The sequence below is a fragment of the Rousettus aegyptiacus genome, unplaced genomic scaffold (genome assembly GCF_014176215.1).
Source record: "Rousettus aegyptiacus isolate mRouAeg1 unplaced genomic scaffold, mRouAeg1.p scaffold_m13_p_6, whole genome shotgun sequence".
NCBI lineage: Eukaryota > Metazoa > Chordata > Mammalia > Chiroptera > Pteropodidae > Rousettus > Rousettus aegyptiacus.
The window spans coordinates 39,104,855-39,117,644 of NW_023416309.1; the positions used below are offsets into that span (position 1 = coordinate 39,104,855).

General features: G+C 37.4%; 1 protein-coding gene across 3 annotated transcripts in view; it reads right to left on the bottom strand.

The window, feature by feature from the left end:
• The window catches only part of LOC107499760 (dynamin binding protein), a 91,302-nt gene that overhangs the window by 42,567 nt on the left and 35,945 nt on the right, over positions 1–12,790 (bottom strand). For all 3 annotated transcript variants that reach the window (XM_016124243.2, XM_016124241.2, XM_016124242.2), the window contains exon 4: positions 9,162–11,171. In XM_016124243.2, the coding sequence (XP_015979729.2) occupies positions 9,162–11,171 (2,010 nt within the window). The remainder of the gene's footprint in view (positions 1–9,161; positions 11,172–12,790) is intronic.

Genomic DNA, 12,790 nt, shown 5'->3' on the forward strand with positions numbered 1-12,790 from the left:
CAGCAAGTCTTACGGGCTCTAACTAAAAATATACTTAGGAGCACTTCTCATCATCTCTAGTCTACCATCTTGGTCCAAGCTGCCACCAACTTTTGCCCAGATCACTGCAGTAACCTCTTAATGGGTTTCTCTGCCTCTGCTCTTGTGTCTTTTCTGTCACAACACCAGAGTGACTCTGTAAAGCTGTAAGTCAGATCTTATCACCCCTGCTCAAAACCTTGCCATGGCTTCTTGTCATACCCTAAATGGTGTGCTACGAAGCCCATACCTTTGCTCTAGCTGACCTGGCCTCCCTGTTATTCCTAATACCAAGCACGCTCTTGTATTTGCTGTCCCATTTGCCTGGAACGATTTTCCAGAGCCCCCAAAATGGCTTGGCTGGCTCTCTGCAATCATTCAGATCTTCGCTCAAATGTCACTTTTCAGTGAGGTCTTCCCTGATTCCACAGATTCTTTTGCATTTTATAATGCCCATATTTTTACTGACTTCTTATTTCTCTCTTGCCATGAGGGCAGAGATCGCCGCCGTAACTCCAGAACACTGCCTGGAATACAGTAGGAGCTCAACAATATTTGTTGAATAAATGACTGACCCAGAGTTTTTAGTCTTTTGGGTCTTATTACATCTGGTGAGAGGCAGCACACTCAGAGGCGTGGTGGAATGAATGCTTGCGACCGAGCGGTCCCATGCTATGCTAGAAAGCTTTCACTTACATACAGCAAAGCCTCAGTGAAAACTGAAACCACTACTTGAAGTCCCTGGATCTATTCCAGTCTCTCCACCCCTTTGCCCGGAGCCTAGGGTAAAGAAATGTTTGCAAAGTCACACTACAAACTGTAAAGACTAGTGATTCACACAGGTTAACTATAACTAAGTGAACCATTCCAAGCTGCATTTCTTGACATACATTAAGCCATTGATCCTAAAAGGAATACTAGTTTCTGTCCTGAAACAACAGACTCCTAATGGCTTCTGACTATTGTTGCTGTTTTATACCAAGATAAAGTCCATCAGAAGTAACTGAGCTAATTTTTACTGAGGCAACACCCTGAACCAGATATTACACAGGATACTTGCTTTTTTCTTATGTACTGACAAACCAGAAAGATTATTATTTCTTTTATATGAACTTTTATCTTTTTTAATTTAATATTTAGTTTTTTATTTTTAAAAATCTTTTTTTAAAAGTTGCTAGGGAGAAAAAAATGACCTAATTCAATCAATACTCATTTCTTTATGCTTTCTACTTTTCAGTTGTCACAGAGCTGTCCTTTTCATTGTGACATAAACACTCTCTTCACGGTCAATAAGAAATTAAGAAAACCTCATTTATTTTTCCAGGGCCCATTATGAAGTCCATATTTTATTTGTCTTCCATCTTCATTTTCGGCTGTGTTTTGCTAATAAGAAAAAGCTAATATTTTTTTCTAGCAATCAAAATCCATTTGCAATGCTGATTTCCAATTACTTAAAGAATGAATTGCATTTTGCAATTCTGGCTGGTTTCAAAAGTGGATTCAGTAAATATCTTGACTGGAAAAAGACATAATAGGTTCATCATGGATGTTGTCTCTTAAGTTAAAGTTACACAACAGTGGTTTGTTTAATCCTTTCCTTTCCAAACTTGTGCCTGGTAATGACATTTCATTAACATTTGAACTTCTATGGAAAAAAATTACTTTGGCTTAGAGCTTTAATAACCTATCTAGGGTACATTTTATGTGAGCCTGCATTTTAAAAAAAGCAGCTTCTAACAGGTTCTAATATTGGTTTTTAAAATTTTTTTCATATTTATTTTATTAAGTTTATTGGAATGACATTGGTTAATAAAATGACATAGGTTTCAAGTGTAAAATTTTATACTACATCGTCTGTATTGTGTGTTCACCACCCAAAGTCAAATCTTCTTCTGTCGCCACATATTTTACCCTTTTCGACCTCTCCGCCCCCGCCCTTTCTCTCTGGTGACCACTATACTGTGTGTCTATGAGCTTTTGTTTGTCTTGTTCATTTGTTGCTTTCAATTGTATATATTACATGAGTGAAATCATACAGTTTTCAGCTTTTTTCTGACTTATTTTCAAAATTAATCCATGTTGTTGCAAATGGCAGTATTTTATCTTTTCTTATGTCTAATATTCCATTGTATATATGTTGCGCATCTTCTTTATCTAATTATCTATAAAGGACACTTTGGTTGCTTCCAAGTCTTGACCACTGTGAATAATGTTGCAATGAACACAGGGATGAATATATTTTTATGGATGTTTTCAGATTTGGGGGAGTAGATATGCAGAAGAGAGACTGCTGGGTCATATGGTAATTCTAGTTTTAATTTTTTGAGAACTCTCTAGACTATTGTTTGTTTGCTTGTTTGTTTGTTTGTTTATATTACTTTCAAGTATATAGTATGTTGGTTAGACATTTATATAATTTATAAAATGATCCCCCTAAATGCTCCTTCTGTCCTCCGGTTTTCTACGTAGCCGATACAGACTGTCTTCCATAGCGGCTGCACCAATCACCTTCCTACCAGCAGGGTATGAGGGTTCCCTTTTCCCCACAACCTCTCCAACACTTGTTATTGCTTGTCTTGTTGATAAAAGACATTTTAACAGGTGTGAGGTGGGATTTTATTGTGGTTCTGATTTGCATTTCCCTAATAGCTAGTGAAGTTGAGCATCTTTTCATGTATCATACACTTTTTTTCTTGAAAGACTAGAAAATGATTTGGCTGTTTAACTCTATTATCTTTTACTAGTTTCAGAAGAATCCTTATATCTGAAACATTCCATGAAGTCTTCAGAATAACAACTTGCTTCTGTATATAGAAAAACAACACTTTCAAATTTTAAAAATCTGTCTAGAATATTATGTATCACTTTAGTATAAAGGTTTTATTGCTTCATATCAGTAATTCTCCAACTTCCTAATCTCATGGCTCTCTTCAGTGGGCCTTAGATCTTACCCAAAATCTTGCTGGAAATGTTACTTTCCTGAAAAATATATTCTGATCTGATACGCAACAGTCATTTTAAATTAAAATTTAAAATTACCCTGAGAGTCTCTGTTCAACCTTCCTCTTGGCATTACCTTAAAGGGAAGAGGAAAGCTTAAGGGCAAGTTTCCTCATGCAGAAAAAGCTGACTCACTTATAGTTTATTATCCGCTGATTTAGAACAATGGAATTTTTCTGGCCCATACCAGAAGTAACCATGGCATGATTCAAAGGCAGCGTGGCAGACAACGTGATTAAATATAGAGATCAATATCAGTATGATCTCTAGAGTTTCAAATATACACATGTATGAATGATACCATGATTTTATGACTATGTCCTTTTTATCAATCGGTGTATAGCCAGTGCCTGGCTCATAGTATATACTCAAAAAATATTTGCTAAGAAATGAATGTATGACCCTATTTGTCAGATTCAGACATGTGAATCTCTCCTACAGATAGAAAAGGACTATGCTTTGTTAAAATTAGATTCTCTCAGTGCAATACACAGTCCTACTCAGGATTTCTAAAAGTAACTTATACTAGGAAATCTGAAAGTCTGTGGACCAATCCTGAAAGTTTCCACTGCTTCGGAAGTCAAACTGTTTAGCAGATTTGCAGGTGTGTTTTGGATATGGACCTTAACTTATTAAGCAACTCATTTGACCGTAAGCTCCTTGAGGGCAGAGAGCATACCTATGTTTTTGACCGTGGTATATACTCTGCCCTTAGCACAGTACCTGGCACATGGTAAAAACTCAATGATCATTTGCTGGATGAATGAGTGGTTGACCTGAGTACCATCCTGAAGCCCACAAAGTGACATTTCATTCCCCAACACACTATAATCATAAATGCCTCCTAATATTCTACCCTGACTCTATATAACAATTCCAAATTTAAAACTTATAATTCTCTGTCAAAGCCAAACCATGGCTCATTTAAAACTACTAGTACTGGGCTTTCTATTTCTATTAATTGAATTTTAGGTTATTTGGACTAACCTTCTCATAGAAAAAAAAAAAAAAGAAAAGAAAAAGCTTACAAAATATTAAAAATGTCTTAAAAGCAATAACACTAATAAGATGGTATCGTACAGGCCAAAACCAAAAGGAAAACTAGAATCCAAAGAAGTAAAAAAAACACAGAAACTGCACTGCCCCAGGGTGCCTGCCAGTCTCAGACAATGGAACTTTCATTTCAATGGCCATCTGGGGAGAAGGGGCCCAAAACTCAAAGCCAGAGTTGCAAGGTGAAGAGTCTAAATGGAGACCTTTAATGTAATAAGCTAAGGGTGAATCGAAATTGGACCAGCCCTCTTGCAAAATTATAGCCGGGGTCTTTGGTTGTTTGAGATTTGTTAAGCCTTGAAATCAGGTTAAGGTAGAACTGGACTGAGAATGACTAGTGTTTGCATGTGAGAATTCCTTCCCAGAATTTCTGGGAAAATGTATATGTCCTTCTGAATCCTAAGAAAAATCAGCTGAGAAATTTGGAAACCAGGAGAAAATATTATTAATACTCCTGAGAGAATAAAGCCTAACAGTAAATATAGACACATTACTAGTTTAAAGGAATCCTCCAATGTTAAGTTGAAAGCAAGAGCAGAAAAGACTGACAAAGTAAAAGATTAAGGTTCACCAGAACAAAAGTACATAGGAGAGAAGTAATCAAAAACTAATCAGTTAGTTTTGTTTATAGCTGTTGCTATGTTACGTGTGTTTGTGTCTGTGCTATTAACAGTGAGTCATTCTTGCAAATAAAATAAGTGTTAATAAATTACTTCCACAGTATATTTTATACAAATCTTATATAAATGATGGCCCAAGAAATGTCAAGCTTTAGAAGCAAAATAAGTCCTTAAATTGGCAGTTCTGACACATGATTTTGTGTAGTATTGTTAAATCTTGCTCAGAGAGGTTAATGTTCCATTATTTGAATTTTACTCGCAACTGTTTACCCAGTGTTTTCCAGTGTTTATTATTTGTTGTATGTTATCATTTTTTGGTAAATATTTTAGCAGAATGAATGCAAAGAGAAGATGTAAATATTGCCACAAATTTATTGTCTAAAACTTGAGTCAGCAAAAAACAATATCAATTTCAATGGCAAAGCCAAAATCAGAGCAAATACACAAAATATTTTCATTGTTAAAAAAAAAGAAAATGAACTCACATGAAGCAACATGCTTCCAAATTGCCTTACCTGAAATGCTTTTGGATACATTCTGAATAATTCGATCAACATCCATGCAAAATGGAAACCTTTTAACTATTATTTTGTGTTAATATTTCCTTCTTTTAAATGTTTCATATTATCAAATGTCTATTATGTTAATTTTCTGATTTTGATAAATATTTTATAGTTATGTAAGAAGTTAGGGTTGGGGAAACTGAATGAAGAGTATATGGGAACTCTACAATTTTTTGCAACTTTTCTATAAACCTTAAACTATTTTAAAATAAAAAGTAAAAAACATTTAAAAAGTCTATTATAAGGTAGAGCACATGTATATGTCATTAAAATGTATAATCCCTGTCATAATATTTTGATTCATAATAATAATAAACTATGCACTTATTCCATATATAATTCTCATATACATACATATATACATCCATACATAAAATCTCTATAACTTCTAGTATAATCCTAACAGGAAAATTATTCACTGTTGATTATTATGGTAACAACTATTATTATTTAAGAACATGTAAATAAAGGGTTTTTTAAAAATACAAAATAATTTATAATTTAGTAATTACTGGGAATTCTTATTTCTTATTCCTGAATCCCAAAGCTTACTATTCTTTGGGAATATGGAAGCTGACCACAAACAACTGACAGAAACAAATACAAATTCTCTCTGGAGTCAGGTGCATTCCTGCAGGTCTTAAAATTTTTCAAATACTATGACTAGCACACAGTAAAAGATAACCAGACACACAGGAGATCTAGACCATCCTAATAAGGACAATGTAACATCTAAAACAGTCACACTAAGACTTACTATCTTGGAGTTATCACATACAGACTATAAAACAACTACACTTACCATATGTAAAGAAAATTAAAAAAACAAGCTGAAAGATACTTGCAAGAAACAAGAAACTATAAAAGGTAATATCAGATTTGAAAAAAAATAGAGATTTTAGGAAATGAGTTCTCATTACTTCATAATTCAGAGTCTTAAGAAGGAGAAATATAAAAAACGGTATAAATGCTATTTATATTTAGGTGTGAACTACCGTGGAAATCTGTATATCATTTCATACTTAAATTTAACTAATTCGATATATCCCCTGTTGATGCAAATAGATTCACACTTAAGTCTCGAAATTAGACATGCCTCTTAACTGTGTTTTCTTCTAACTTCTCAAACTCCTATTAAATGCCTACACTGAGATAAACATAGCTAGGCATTTGCCCATACATGAAGAAGAAAACAAAGAATGAAGAATAAGGAATAGAAGTGGACTATTTTGCTACCCATTAACTGTTTCTCACTGTCATCTCTGCAGTGACAGTCCCCAGGCTCCCAGTAGTCCAAGTTCAAATTAACAATAGAGGTAGGATATCTTTGAAAGCTCAGGGATATAGGAAAGGCGACTTCAATTCAATTTCATTCAGTTAAACTAAATTCAATTCATCAAATACTTAATGAGTCTACTGTCTGCAGAACATGATAGCTGGCGTGTTCTACACCGAGAAATGATACACTGACTAATACACAGATCTATTTTCTCAGCAGGCTTGAAATTTTCATGGGGTGGCAAAGAAACAACTAAAAATAATATCAAACTGAATTAGGTAAGTCCTTTAAATCTCAGGCTTTAAATGTCAAGATTAGAGATTGTACAAGACTAGATTGGAGGAATAAAGCCTGTGCTTAAACTGATTAATTTCTTCCTCTTCCAAGGGACTGTTTGTATTGTTGGATATACCTTTTATGAAGACAGAAAAAGATGACCTTAAGAGGCATTGTCAGTGATCGAAAGGAATAAGTAATTTCACCATATTACCAATTCATATAAAAATACATCTACTTACAATCAATCAAGGCAACACTAACATAGCCAATGCTGTATATTTAAATAAAGCCTTCCTGATTAAAATGCTACCTACCGACTGTAGGTCTTAAACTTTTAGAATTAAGAAACACGTAGTAAGAACACTAAATCATTAAATTAGTCCTGAAATAAAAGATCAGTTGAATAAAAAATACCAATTTCATCACTTTGTACCAGTCCATTAATCCACACATCCATTTAAAAACATCACATGGTGGGAGCATTTGAGATTTTGCTCCCTTGCATATATATCATCAGTTTGGTTCAAATAAACTCTCATAAAAATTCAAAACAAACAAAAACACTGTATGATAGAAGATATAACATTTCCGTGGAACACTGTAATTCTAAAAAGCATCATTATCGAGAAATTCCTGCTACCTGGAATTTGGGAAACTTTTGTTCTGCCACTTGTATATCTAATGCAAGAAGAGTTTATAAGTATATCTCAAAACGTAAAGGTATGGAAGGAAATAGAGAATAGAGTTTGCTATGGCTTTGGGTATGTAGTGCTGAGACAAATTTCCCTTAGGATTCTTTTTTAGGCACTCTAAAATCATCAAGGTATCTGGCATTCTTCCAGAAGTTCAGGTACTCATAGGAAATGAACACCTTTTTGAGGCCATGTCTAAGCACTCATCCTTGGGGCTTTACCCTGAGGGCAAATGCTGCTGCTCCGGTTTAGCACAAGTGACCCAGGGGCCTAAGCAGCCTGGCTGTTCCCTAATTCATCACACTGAACTTGCTCTAGGACTCCCTCCTACTTCCATGCCTCTGAGTCTGGAGTTCCCTCAGAACTGTGCCCACACATACACAGCAGTCCTCTCCTGAGCATGTTTTAGATAGAGGCTTCCTGTCTTTTTTCTACACCATCTGCTTTCATCTTTAAGAAAATTACTCAATTTCCGGCTTTCTGATAATACTTTCTTTTTGGAATTTTATATTATGTTTTATATTGATAGATAGATAGATAGATAGATAGATAGATAGATAGATAGATAGATAGATGTGTGTGTGTGTGTGTGTGTGTGTGTGTGTGTGTGTGTGTATTCACTTTTACAGATCTAAAGGACAAAGGGAATGGGTATGTGTACTTGGTCTGCTATCTTGATCCAATCTTTCTGGGCCACCACTCTCCAGCTTTTGTGTCTTATTAGTATCCTGCAATTTCTAGATCCATTACTTTTTATTATTCACTTTGCTGATGACATGTAGGTTCAGAGCTCTCTGACACACGTGCTGAAGTGGCATGCAGTCATGTTCGCCTTGGGCCCTAGACCAAATGCTGCTGTTTCACTCTCTTTCTCTTCCTACTTTGTAAATTATTTCTCCTGGTAGCCTAGTGAATATGCAGGAAGTCTCCAGAGGCTGGTCGCCCCCAAATTAAGGGACAGCATTTGAATTTCTGAATGTGCAAAGTGGGAAGTAGTAAACCAGAGTAGTTAAAAACATGAACTCAAATCCTTGCTCCCTTGGCAAGTTACTTAATCTTTACGAGTTTTAGTTTCTTCATTGTAAAGTAGCCATATGAATGATCCAGTACCTTCGGGGTGGCTGTGAAGATTCTTTGTGTAAACAAATGATAACAAGTGGTTATTAAGAAGTTAATAATAAATGTTAGTTGTTATTGTTGTTATTATTACTACTACTACTACTACTATTATTATTATTATTATTATTATTATTATTATTAAGACCTGGTCCCTGGACCACAAAGACACAAGATGCAGTTTTCTCATGCATTTTAGCCTACACGTCTTCAGTCTTTAGCCTGGTTAAAGAAAGTTATATTTGGAGACTTCCCATCTGCACGACTGCTACGGATGTCATAGTAGTATAGGAAGTATGAATGTCATTAAGGTTTAAGATTCTTTACCTGAGCTGTAAACAAAGTCAGGAGGCCACAGTAGTCATAGGACACACTGAGACAGAGCAGTCTAATTGTGGTGACAGAATAAGAAATTAGGTAACAAAAAAGCAAACCATTCTCTAATTGTCAATCAAAGATGGTAACATATTCCTAAAAAACATAGGTAGTTACCTGGACTTATGGGTATCAAGAAACAAATAGATATTATTTCATCACTTACCTCTAAGTTGCTGGAGTTCCACATTCAAACTCTCGATGTTACTCTCGTAGAACTCAAGATTCTCAAGGGTCTCAGCCCTTAAGGATTCCTCTTGCTTCTCCTCTAGCATTAAGCTTAGCTCTTCTTGAGCTCTGCTATACATATCCAAGTCCTGTTCCATCTCCTGAATCCTCACCAATACTAAGGGACACTGGGAAGTTTGATCCAAAGTCTTGTCCACACTCTCAGGGGCCTCCTTTTCTAGGGTCTCACAGCTAGGATGGTTACTGGTTAGGAACTTAGAGGGTACCATGTTCATTCTCTGCTGTGCTGAGGGAGGCAGAGGGGCTGGGCGAGAGGGCCGTACTGCCAATGGGGGTTCGGGTTTCAGCTTCTGGTCCACGAGAAAGTGGGGAGAAGTGGATGCTGAAGGACAGGGACGGGGTGGCGGTGGCCTCAGGGCCTTTCTCCTCTCAGGCAGCTCCTGCTGGGTGATTAGTTTTGAGGAACCTCTGACGATATCCTTCTCGGAGCTGAAGTCCATGATTGAAAAGTGGCGCAAAATTTTATCTGGTTCTGTGCCAGGCCCTGACAAGCTCTTCTCAAACTCCATCAGCTGTTGTGTCAACTTCGAATCCAGGTCACTGTTGCCCTCTCCCTGTGGGAATGCCATTGCTTCCACGGCAGGCGCGTTGTCTTGCAGACCAGGCTTCACCTCTGATCTCTCTGATGCAGAACAAAAGCAGGCAGCATTTTTTTCTTTGGGCGTGTGGTGTTTTTTAGCATACCTTGCCCAGCCCTGGAGCTGAGGACTCAACTGGCTAGATCTGACCCCCTGAGAGGCTGAAAGAGAAAGGCTGCTGTGAAGAGGAGACATTGGCTTCTTAAGGGTTTTCGGCTGCGAGCACATTCTTCTGGAAGGTAGGCTAGAATAGTCTCTAGTCCTTGCTTCTAGAGGGACAAGGTCAGAGAACTGCTCTGAGCTTGGGTGGCTCCCTCCTGCTCTAGAATAATTCTGGTTTTTCTGCAATTGAGGATGAAAAAGTATGTGAGGTTGGGAGGAAACGCCACTGACCACTTCTGAAGGGTCCTTTGTGGAAGAGTCATTGGCAAGAGGCTGTTCGCAACCTACGTCTGGGCTTTGTGGGGACCCCGCGGGGGTGCCCTCAGCCAGATGAGAGGTTTTGTTCACTTCACTCTCAGAGGTCAGATGATCTCGGGGAGAAGCGAATGTTTCAGGAATAACACAGATGGACTTCTCTGCTGTGTACCCTGCAGATTCATGTCCTTTTTCCTCCGCTCCTAAGGAGTTCTCTGAGCCATTCAAAGATGTTTCAGGGACCATGGTAGGCCTGCTTTCCTGGGGCGGTTCCACAGTTTCTTCCACCCTTGTTGTAGGACATAACTTTACGAACCGGTAAGGAAAGATGCCTGTCCTGCCCTTCAGTGATCCTTCTAGCCAGCCATCTTCCAGGGTCCCCAGAATCCGGATTTTATCGCCAACCTCAAAATCCAGCTCATTTGGCTCCAGAGCTTGGAATCTGTAGAGGGCAATGCCATAGGTCCCTGGTTGCTCGTCCTCCTCTTCTGGCCCCCTCTCTTCCTCTCCTGTAGGGGTATCTACTTCACCATTAATAACACAGTCATCGCTATTTCCAGAACTTACCGACGCATCCACAGTCCTCAGGGGCCCCAAAAGCTCTACAAAACCTTCTGGAAAAATGCCTCTTCGACCCTCTAGTTCCCCTTCAAACCAGCCTGGTTCAGGAACTCCGATAATGGTAATTACATCCCCTTCTCTGAAGTCCAGCTCCTCATCCAGCTGGGCGGAAAGCCCCATCAGCGCCCGGGCTTGTCCCATTGAGTAGTCTGGGATCTGGAGCAGGGCACTCTGTGAGTGCCACTTCCGGCTTTGTGAGGAGAGGCAGAGCTCCCGAACACAGGAGGATGGGAAGAAGCCCCGGGCGCCCCAGCAGCTTCGGCCCTGCAGCCAGCCAGCAGTGGGAGCGCCATCGAGAATTACTAGGTCACCTAACGAAAGAGAAGCAAAGATAGTGACCTCAGTAGGCACCCCAGAAGAACATAACTATAACTGCTAGTGTAATTCATCATTTTAAACATCTATCAAATTCCAGAAAATATATGCCTAGGGTTTTAAGGGCACGAATACTTTTGACAATTTAGTGACAATATACTTAACATTCCGGTAAACTAGTGATTGTCAAAGTGTGGTCCACTGGACTCTAGTGAGGGGGGCTCTCCAAGGACCTTTCAGAGGGTCTGTTAGGTCAAAATTATCAGTTTTTTCTTCATATACTTTAGTCAAAACAACATGCTGCAGCAGACTAAAGATAGATACAAATATGAGAATCCAGTCTCCTCCTATTAAACCAAATATTAAAGAGATTTGCCAAAATATAAACCAGTGTTGTGAGAACCAAATGTTCTTTGTTAGGAAACTAGTTATTTTTCATAAAAATGCTCTATTTATTTTACTATGCCATGGGTTTTAAAAAATGAATCGATAAACATTTTTTAAACTTCTCAGTTTTTATAGCTAATATGGTAAATATTAGTAGACCCACATAAGCAAGAGCTCTTTAGGGTCTAAATATCTTTTAAGAGAATAAAGGAATCCCAAGATCAAAACGTTTGAGAAGTGTTAATATAAACAATATCCTCACAGTCTGTGCCACTAGATTACTTTATAAATGACAAACAGTATATTCATATTCGCTATAGTCCTTTGAATAGATGGATCTAATTTCTCATGCTAAATTACATTCAATATCAAATATAGACCAAAGAAAGCTCCAGGAAAAGGTTCTTTGTTGGAGACATGGGGTGTGGGCAATAAACTCCTCATTTATTTTCTCGAGGTCTTTTTGAACTATTCTTACCCTGAAAACACATCACAATGAAATCTTAAAGGAATATTCTAGCAATCAGTGCTTTTGTTTTTGAAAACAGCCTATAGTTCTAATACTGGTGTTTCAGGTTATCTTCATAAAATAGAAGCTAAACAGTTAGCATCTGTCTTACTGTTGAAGAAGTTAAGGTAAAGAAAGGATAAGAAGACAGTGTTTGTTTCTGGAAAAAATGAAATTAAAGTTCAGTCTTGAAGAATTCACTTTAATTTAAAAAATTATAGTTTTACAATACATTGTTTTATGACAAACTTTTAATGATCTGATTATGAACTATTCATTTTGTAGATTATCAGTTTTAATCTTATTTTAACTCAATTCTTACTTGACACCTAAGTCAACTTTACTTTTTTTTTTTAATGTCTACAGCATCTGGTAGTCCTAGGTGGTCTCCCATCCAAGTACTAACCAGGCCCGACCCTGCTTAGCTTCTGAGATCAGACAAGATCAGGCACACAACTTTACTTTCTTGAGTAGAAGTGATCAAGGAATGCAGTGCAACTGGTCCAAGTAAAATAAGAGAGAACAAAGCACCTAGTAAAATCATAAAAGTCATTTTTCAGTCAAGCATATTTGAAGACTGGATTATCTTTTAGAGTATCAACTTATATGCTTTTGTTTTTTTTAAAAAAAACTAAGTCTGTCCTATCTTCCCACCAAGTGGATAACAGATTCCTTACTGTAGGTGCCATTTCTCATTTGTACTTCAGGAGTCTGGTACAG